The 9,962-nt window shown below is 56.0% G+C and overlaps 1 protein-coding gene across 1 annotated transcript in view; it reads right to left on the bottom strand.

The window, feature by feature from the left end:
* ANKRD13B (ankyrin repeat domain 13B) overlaps positions 1 to 4,572 on the bottom strand; it is an 11,376-nt gene extending 6,804 nt beyond the window's left edge. The window contains 3 exon segments of the mRNA XM_023759492.1: positions 57 to 232; positions 330 to 465; positions 4,528 to 4,572. Of these exon segments, the coding sequence (XP_023615260.1) occupies positions 57 to 232; positions 330 to 465; positions 4,528 to 4,572 (357 nt within the window).
* Between the last annotated feature and the right edge of the window lie 5,390 nt (positions 4,573 to 9,962).

Raw genomic sequence — 9,962 nt, 5'->3', positions numbered from 1 at the left:
TTCCCGCTGTAGTCCTGGGCCTGGAGGATGAAAGGAGAGTGCGAAGTCTGTGCCACAGACAGGGCTCCAGGGCTCCAGGGGGAAAGGCTGAGAGGCTGGCCCTCACCTTGCGTAGCTTCTCCCAGGAGCACGGGGATGCCCGCCAGCCGCTTCACCACCCGCTGGTAGTCCCGGTACCGCAGCACCAGCTGTACCAGCTCCAGGTCCCGGGTACTCACCGCCTCCTGAAGCACTGGGGGAGGGGAAGGCACAGGCAGTGTCACCGGGCGGGTGAGGATCGGGTGCCGGGGAAACCCTGGCTGGGCGCTGGGGTTGGCAGGGGTGCCCACCTGTCCAGCCGCTGCGGTTCTCCCTGCCCACGTCTGCACCATGTGCCAGGAGCACACGGGCACACTCGAGGTGCCCCAGGGTGGTGGCCAGGTGCAGGGGAGTCCGCCCACGGGGATCCAGCTGCTCGATGTCCACCTGGAGGAGGAGGTGAAGGCGAAGCCCTGGTCACTCCCGAAGCAGCCCCTCCGAACCAGAGCCTCTAAGAAGGCAGCCACCACCTGCCGCCTGCCTGCGCATCTCACGAGGCAACGGGAGGGACGGACACAGTTAGCTGGGGCCAGGAGAGCGGACAGGGGCTCGCGGGACAGGACAGGAAGTAACTCAGAGAGGGAGGGCTTCCTCCTTTCCTGTTCACCTAGGTCCCGACTAGGTCTGCTCCTCCACGGCCCAGTGGGCTGCCTACGGAGAGTAAGCCTGGGGCTGACAGGTGGCCTAGAGAGGCTGCTGGCCAAGGCGGGCCGCTGAGACAGGACATATCCTTGGGGCCCGAGACCAGGAAGGGCCACCAATTCAGATCCCTGACGTGATCACTGAGATTTAGCCAACAGTTGCAGTAACGCATTATAGGAATGAAAGAATGCGTTCATGGTACAAATTCAAACCCATGTCCAGTGCCTACTATGTATTATCATTGTTTTAAACATATTTTTAGTGAGTTCAGAGAGGAAGGGAGAGGGAGAGAGAGAGAGAAACATCGATGATGAGAGAGAATCATTGATTGGCTGCCTCCTCCATGTCCCCTACTGGGGATTGAGCCCGCAACCCAGAAGGGCATGTGCCCTTGACCAGAACTGAACCCAGGACCCTTGAGTCCACAGGCCAACACTCTATCCACTGAGCCAAACCAGCTAGGGCTGCATTATCATGTTATAAATCCTATTACTGTTTTGTGAATAGCACAATTATACTGCACACAGACACAGGTGTACATATCACACAGACATACACACGTGTGTGCTCATTTAATCCTCATAACAATCCTTTCAGGTTAGTTCTACCATTAATCCCATTTTACAGATGTTTACTGAACCCCTTCCACGGTTCAATAATCTTCACAACAACTCTATGAAGTAGGATCTCGGCCCATTTTATGAGGAGGAAAAGGAGGCTTGGGTGGTTAAATGACCTGCACAAGGTCGCATAACTGTAAGTGACAGCTGAGGTTCAGACCCTGGCCACCTAACCCCAAAGCCAGGCCTCTACCCTTAAGACTGTGTCGGTCACTCTGGGACCCCACAGCACCCACCAGGCCACATGGTGCCACCGCTGAGTGGAGGGACTGGCAGGTGCTGCAGGGCTTGTATTTTCCTCCTGGGAGCCTCCTGGGTTCCGTAGGCTGGTCAGAGTCTCTGCGTTTTGTTCCCACAGCCCTGTGCTCCCCACACCAAGGCTTGTCCCTGTCACACTGTAACTGTCCATTCTCTTGTCTCTCCAACTTAATTGTCTCAGTGGGTTGAATGGTGGTGCCCCTCCCCACCCCCCAAAAAAAGTCTACATCCTAATCCCCCATAACCTTTGAATGTGACATTTTTCAGAAAAAGGGTCTTTGCAGGTATAGTATTTGTTAAGGATCTCAAGACGAAGTCAGGTTGAGGACAGTGGGTGGGGAGTGAGGGCGGAGGGTGGGGTGGGAACTGGGTGGAGGGGAGTTATGGGGGGATAAAAGAGGAACAAATGTAACAATAAAGATTTAATAATAAAAAAAAAAGATGAAGTCAAGCTGGCTTCTCCAGGTGGCCCTAAGTCCAGTGATGTGTCTTATAAGACACAGAGAGGAAGGACACACCGAGAGGAGACGTTCCATGTGAAGACGGGGGCAGAGACTGGAGTTATGCAGCCGCCAGCCCAGGGATGCTGCTGAGAGTTACCAGAAGCTGGAAGAGGAAGAATTCGCTTCTAGAGTCTTTGGCGGGAGTGGGGCGCTGCTGACACCTTCGGTTTGAATTTGCAACCTCCATAATTATGAGGAAATAAATTTTTTTAAAGATTTTTTAAAATTGATTTTTAGAGCAAGAAGAAGGGAAACACCGATGTGAGAACAAAGCACGCCCCCGACCAGGGATGGAGCCCGCACACTGGGCATGTGCCTGACCAGGAACTGAACCAGCAACCTCTCGGTGCGTGGACCATGCCCAACAGAGCCACACCAGCCAAGGTGAGAATAAATTTTTGTCTCAACGCATCCACTTTGTGGTAATTTTCTGTGGAAACTAATACAATGATAAATCCACAGAATCAAAAAATGCAATGAATCCCAAGAGAAATACACCAAAAAGGGGGGGGGGGAACTACACGAAGGTCCATCAAAATCAAATGCTGAAAACTAGGGAAATCTTAAAAGCATTTTGAAAAATGAGACACACTATGTATGGAAGAACAAACATAGGAAACCTTGCATATTTCTCATGAGAAACCATGCAAGCTGGAAGACAATAGCATGGACTCTTTAAGGTGCTAGGGGGGAAATGCCAAACTAGCATTCTATATCCTATAAAAAGTATCCTTTAAAAATAAAGGGGAAATAAAGATTTTTCATAAACAAACAAAAGTTAAGAGAATGTGTCACCAGAAGACGTTCAAGCAATGTTAAAGAAAGTTATCCAGGTGGCAGGGAAATGATACAAGATGGAAACTTCCAACTAAGAAATGAAGGCTGCCCCAGATGGTAAATTTGTGACTAAGTACAAGAAGGTCAATAAAATATTTAAAACCCACAAGAATAAAGAGATGTCAGCAGGTGAGAGATTTTAACACATCTTTAGAACACGGAAAGTGGCTGGGGCATTACTGACGGGGGAGCCTCGGCGAGTAGCAAGTCAGATCACCCCCTGGCGCTCTTGAAAGGTATAGAACAGGCAGATGTGGGAGTGAGGCTCAGAGGGAAACACGGGGCTGATTAAAACTCAGAATCCGCCCTAACCGGTTTGGCTCTGGATAGAGCGTCAGTCTGCAGACTCAAGGGTCCCAGGTTCGATTCCGGTCAAGGGCATGTACCTTGGTTGCGGGCACATCCCCAGTAGGAGATGTGCAGGAGGCAGCTGATCGATGTTTCTCTGTCACCGATGTTTCTAACTCTCTATCCCTCTCCCTTCCTCTCTGTAAAAAATCAATAAAATATATTTAAATTTTAAAAAAAGAAACTCAGAACCCTTGGCCCCCTCTCCAACCTTGTCATGCGGGGAGATGCCCCTTTGCCCTCCACAGGACGCCAGGGGGTTATTCTCTGTGGAAACTGAGCCTGAGCTGCGCTGGACTCAGGGCCATTGGCCTGAGGATGAGGTCATGGAGTGAGCAGTGAGAGCCCAGGCCCATCCCTGCCTCAGGTCCCCACCCACTGGCAGCCAGATGGCCCCATCCCACCCCTAGCAGGAGAACAGAGAAGCTGGAGACACCAAAGACCTCTGGGTACAGACATTTGGGGACCCTACAGTAAGCAGGCCAGCTTGCCACCCAATCCCCTGACAGTAGCACCCATGCATCAGTAAGCTCCACAGCCCCGTTCTTCTTTTTTTTTTAAATTGATTTAAGAGAGAGAGAAACATGGATTTGTTGTTCCACTTATTTATGCATTCATTGGTTGTTTCTTGTATGTGTCCTGACCGGGGATCGAACCCACAACCTTGGTGTATTGGGACGACGTTCTAACCAACTGCGCCACCCGGCCAGGATGCCCTATTCTTAAATATGCCCCCACAGCCAGGGATGACTGGACATTTGAGGAAAGCTGCCAACATAAAAGAGACCCAAAATAGGCAAATGGATTTTAAAAACCCAGAGGAAACACTGTCAATGCAGGAAGCGGAAGAAAACTTTTTTGGAGGAAAACAGCAATTTACATCCTCAGAGAAATAGGAAAAGGTCATTGTACTCAAAAACCAGAACGGGACATCGTGACCTCCCACGACCTCTCTTCTCTCCCTGGCTTTCTTCAGGTCAGCCATTCCTGGACAGCTGCACCTGCCCCAGTTCTCCCATCACGGGAAACAGTGCCTCATTCACTCCCTTTCCAGGTTAAAAAACTTCCCAACGCTCTTTATCTCTTCCTTTCCTCTCACCTTTCATACCCAATCCATCGGCAAAACCTGACCATATAGGCTCCACCTTCAAAACAGGCCCAGGGTCTTCTCAGCGTCATCCCCCCAGGCTGCCATCCTGCTTGGGCGTCCCCTCTCTCACTGGGGCCTAGATGCTCCTCACTGTCTCTTCACTCCTCTGACTCTCTAAGTCGTCCCACATGGTCATCGAGAGCAGCTACGCAATCCCTTGAAATGTCCCCAGGTCCTTTCGCTCAAAACCTGTCCGTGGCTTCCCATCCAATAGCCCTGGACTTGAACTCATGTGCTCCCGGCCTCTCCTCCGAACTCCACTCCCACACACTGGCTTCGCTGCAGCCATCTTCTCCTGACGCCCAGGAGAGCCACTTCTCTCCGGTCGCTGCTCAAATGTCACCTCCTTAGAAAGGCCTGCGCCGACAGCCCATCTTAAATGACAGGTGCTGTCTGTCTAGCGATTGACCCTTATCTTGCGTTAGTTCTCTTTCCACATTAAATCGCTCGTTTGTTTGTTTTCATGGTCTCCCTGACCTAAACTGTAAGCCCCCCAAAGGGAGTGTCCCTCTCGCTTCTGTTCAATGCTGGATGCCCAGTTCCCAGGCAGCGCCTGGCACATAACTGGCGCTTAATAAATACGTGCGCAACAAATACACAGATGACTATATATGAGGGACAGGGACAGTGTAAAACTGATAAACCACGGAATCGTTGTACAAGTACGCTGTTGATAACTATGGAGGTTAAAAAACACAATTCTAGAGTTCAAAGTAGTCGCCTCTGGGGAATGAGATGGGAGGTGGGGCGAGGCGGAGTGAGGACCGCGGCTTTTCATTAGAAGCCTTCTATCGACAGTTAAATATTTTAAAACACGGATATGCACTCCTTTGACAAAAAGAAAGCACTTTAAATTATGTATATTATTTTTATAACCTTGTGTTGGCATTTCCTCATTTTCAAGGATACCAGGAGCCTCAAAAAAGTGTCCCTGGCCCCTGTGGCCCTCTGAGCTGTGACTTAGAAATGTGAGTGGCCCTCCTGCTGCCCCTCCACACCAGCGCCCCACAGGGGAAGGTGAGCATGGGTTGGGCTGGGACCCTCAGGGCCCCGCCCTGGATAGGATCCTGAGCCCTGGGGTGGGACGGGGGAGGACCCACAGAGCCTGAGCTGGCTGGGGCAGTCAGGAGGCCTTCCCGTGGGGCTGCAGCTGAGCCGTCTCACCAGCCCTGCCCCAGATGCTGCTGCTAACAAGGCCCCAGGGAGCTGGCAGGGCACCCAGCCCGGCCCCAGGGCTCCAGAAGCTGCCTGCCACCTGCCCCCTCAGGTACCTCAGTTCCAGGCTCCAGAGAGCAGCTGGCACTGCCTGCAGGGCAGGGGTGCCCCTCCTCACTCCCACTCCTCAAGAGACCTACCCACACCCTCCTCAGGTCCCCAGGGCACAGCTGTTTTCCAAGGGCCCTGCATATACCCAACGGACCAAGCCCCAAAGCAGCTCCCCCACCTGCTCAAAGCAGAGCCTACAGTGCAAGTGGCACCTTGCCCCGGCCCCAGGTGGGAGAATTCATTAATATCCTCGGCAAAGCCCTGAAGCTATTTAATTGCTGGAATGAAAAGGTTTCCCATGAAACCCAACACCCGGCGCTCCCCACCAAGAGAATGGAAACTCTGAAAGCCAGCAGGCCTCAGCTGGAGGCAAACGCAGGGGTCTCTCCAGCTTAAGAGCCAGGGCTCCCTGGGAGGTCCCCACTCCTGAGAGGTCCCCCCTCAGGCACACACACGTGCACGTACCACAAGGATACACTCTCATACTCCTGCCTCCACGCACACAGTATGTGTGCACCCAAAGTGTGCAAGCGCATGCGTGCCAGCTGCCCTCTGGCTCTACAGGTGTCTACTCATGTGTAACACACGTGATGGCTGCCAGCTTATTAGCACACGCACACCCCTCACACCCACACGCACCAGCAGGGTGTATTTTCAAACTTGGTTAGCGTTAGCAGAATCCTTTTGTTAGGTGACATCTTACAAGGACACTCCAAATGCATAGACTAAGCACAGGTGCTGGAGAAGAAGGGAGACGGGCCCAGTGGGTGAGGCCTTGCTTTCGCAGTCTTTGTCTCTTTTCCTTGGCCCCCTCCCTCCTCCAGCCCCAGGGGAACAGCTGGAGTCCGGTGTGGTCACGGCTTCTCCGTTCTCCCACCGGACCATGAGGTGTAGGGACAGGTATGCCTGAGTCACTCAAGGGGGAGGGAGGCAGGATGCTGCCTCCAGCTGGGTTGAGCAGGTGGGGGTGGCATCTGCGAACTCTCCCTTCACCCTGCCTCCTCCATCCTGCCCCACGCAGCCCCTCCCCTCAACCCAGACACATTGATTTTTGGTTTCTGGGGTTTGTGGCTCTCTCCCCTGAGCTTCCCAACTCACCAGCTGTGGTGACAGCCTACACCTGAACTGCTCACTTTGGGGGGTGGGGGGGAGGGGTCATAGATGCTGGTGAGCACAATAGGCACCTTGGGTGGGGCAGCCTCTGTCTGAGCATCCAGGGGCCCCACAATCCCATCTCGCCCGCCTCCAGGTCAGAAGGATGAGCGGGGTGGGGGGGGGAGGACGCAGGAAGGAAGACCGAGGTGGGGGCAGCCCCAGGAAGGAAGATGTTTCCCTAGAATCACAGTCTGGCCCTCTCCACAGTGCCTGTTGCCAGGGGAGGAATCCTGCTCCCCTCGGCCCTCCCACAGGGAGCTACACACTCTAGCCTCCCCCTCCCACCCCCAGGGAACACCAGAGACTTGTGACTCCAGAACCAGGGCCATGGCCAGCTGGCTGTGCCAACCTCAGGACTTTGCCAGCCAAGAGGGAACTGGCACACCCCAGCCCCCTCCCAACCTGGCAGGACATATGCAAAGCGGGAAACAGGGCACCCAGCATCCATGTACTGCTGGGTGCCAGCTAGGGGTGGTCATGGACCCTTCCCTTCACCAAAAAACACCCTCTCAGCACCTCCCATCTCCCTACCACCTCCTGCTTCCAGCCCCCAAAAGAGTTGGGGGTGGGCACTGAGCAAAGCCCATGAGCCTGCCATCCCATCCCCCTCTTCGGGCAGACGGCATTGCCAAGCCTGCCCACGGGAGGGCCTCTGCGGGGCTTTCTTGGAGTGAAGAAGAGGCAGCTATGCCAGGCGACGACCAGGGAAACCCAGATGCTGTGCTAGAGGAATGCCTGGCTGTTTTCTGTGACAGTTTGTGCCAGGAGAACCAGAGGCCAGGGACTCCCAGCTGGAATACCAGGAGTCTGTGGTGGTTTCATGATGCTGGGTGGCTGCCCCCAGGCCCACCCTCTGCAGGAAATGGTAGGTTGGGCACCTTCAGCTCTCCCTGGGAGCCTGAGGCCCTGGGGACTGAGCAGGCGCATGTGGATGCAAGGGTCATTCTGGGTCAGTCCTGAAGATAAGATACAGCCAGGGGCCTCTCCCTCCCAGACTGACTGGCACCTCCTTCTCGGTATGCGCAGAGCCAAGGAGAGGACTGGCCTGATTCCCTTGTGGTTGAACAAGGGTTAACCTCAGCCAGTGCCCTATATTCCCCCTGGCCTGGATCAGATCAAGTGGTGTCCATTTCCAGGAGACACTAACTCCCCAGGGCAGGTGGGGGTGGGGCAGTGGGAGAGTGGGGATGGGGTGTGCCTGGTGCCTGGTTTCTGTGGCCGCCTGAGAGGAGGGAACGAGGAACAGGCATGGCAGCCCCAAACCACCCCTACCTGCAGCAGGTCCCAGAGCTCACCACCCCAGCCTCACCCTGGCACCATCTGTCAGAGAGGCCGGGGTAAGAGCCTTTTCCCCTGGGGCACTTTGCCTCTCTCCAATCTCTGCAAGAAAAAGGCCGCCCACCTCTCCAGCAAAGGATGTGACTGAGGGATTCTGGAGATTCAGCCACCAGCCTCTGTCTAACAGCCCTTCAACCCACCATCCCTCAACCACCCCACCAGGAAGTTCCTCTCCGCTCAGTCTTCAGTCCCTCCAGCTGTAACCTCTGCCGGAGACTTGTCTTCTTTTGTCCTCGGGGGACAGAGGCAGAGGAGAGCCAGAGACTGGACAGTCTGTGTCTCAGGGCCCTGCACTCGCACTGCACTTCCCCGTTCACACTTGCATCACCAGCACCGAGGCTCCCTGGGGGCAGGGCTGCTCACCTCGCTCCCCAGGACCTACCACTCTGACCTGGCTTTCTTTTCCAGGCCCCTCTGGCTGAAAACCACGTCCGTGATGATGGGCAAATAGAGGCACGGTCTGAGGAGCAAGTTAGAGCATCCTTGTGTAAGCGGAGGGAGGATGGAAGTGGACACCCCAACCAGCCCAGACACTTGGAGGCTCAGGTCACCCCAACCCTTCCTGGGACTGCTATGCAGAGATGGTGCTGTGCTGGCCGGGGGGCTCAGTGGTAGCTTCGAAGACACACTTTGACCCCACCCTGCTTCGCTGTCTGGTGATGCCCTCCTCTTCCCTTGGGAAGCAGACAGCTGTTCAGACTGAACTCCCTGTGACTCAGGAAGGGACCCTCCAAGGGGGCAACTCCGGAGCAAACCACTCCCAGCCCATGGCCCCAGGACTGCAGCCAAGTCCGCAGGCCTCAACCAGAGGCAACCCTGGCAGGCGGGGCCCAGCTCTGGCTCCTGCTTCCCCACTGTGGATGGTGACCGCCATGCCAAGAGTGCCTACCTGTGGCCTGGGGGCCGAGGGTGGAGTTGGGGACCACGTGTGACCTGTGCCTGCCTCCCTCCTGAAGAATGACCAGGAGACCCCAGATTCTTGGAAGCCACTGTCCGGCAAAAGCTGGCTGACCCATCTGTTCTCACCGACTAGCAAGAACCAGGGAGCCTGCTGTGTGTGCAGAACCTCCGATCATTCTTGTGGCCGGTGGCTCCCAGCTTCCTCAGAACCTAGAAGCCAGGCCCCAGCACCAAAGGGCAGGAGTGCGCCTTTCAACACCGGGCAAGGCCCTCGGGGCTTCCCCGGGAGGGTCCCTTTCTCCACCCCCCATTTCCAAGCCGCTTCTGGGGTCTGCGGGACCCAGGGCTCAGCGCAGCCCGAGGAAAGATAAGCACTCGCCGTGAGGGCAGAGGGCACTGGGTGGGGCTGGGGTGCGGGGAGTGTCACGCAGCCTGTTCTCTGATCCGGATGTATGACCCCCTCCCCGCCCCCGGCCTTGCCCACCTCCGCACACTCACCCGGGAGGTGTCTGAATGGGGCGGATTCTCCCACCACATGGCTCTCAGACCGAGCCGGCAGCCCCTCCCGAAGCCCCCCCTGCCTCGGCGAAGGAGGAGCACAGTGTCCCCCACCCCGGTCTGAGCAGGTCCGGGACACGTGTGGGGCGCCCGTCCCCGCCGGAGGGAAGCGGGCGAGGGGCTGCACCCACCACTCCCTCCCGGGCGGCGAGCACAGACGCCGCGGGGGGAACAAAGAGGCTCTGCAAACTTCGCCGGGGAGGCGGGACAGCACGCGCCGCGCCCCCCTCCCCCACGCCGGGCGGGCGGTCTTGCCCAGCCGCGGGGTCCCCCCGCGCCCCGACGGCGCGTCACCTGGTCCGGGCGGAC

Source organism: Myotis lucifugus, unplaced genomic scaffold (assembly GCF_000147115.1).
Source record: "Myotis lucifugus unplaced genomic scaffold, Myoluc2.0 scaffold_157, whole genome shotgun sequence".
NCBI classification, from domain to species: Eukaryota; Metazoa; Chordata; class Mammalia; order Chiroptera; family Vespertilionidae; genus Myotis; species Myotis lucifugus.
Note: the sequence above shows the minus strand (reverse complement) of the source record. Positions and strands in the feature narration are given on the sequence as shown.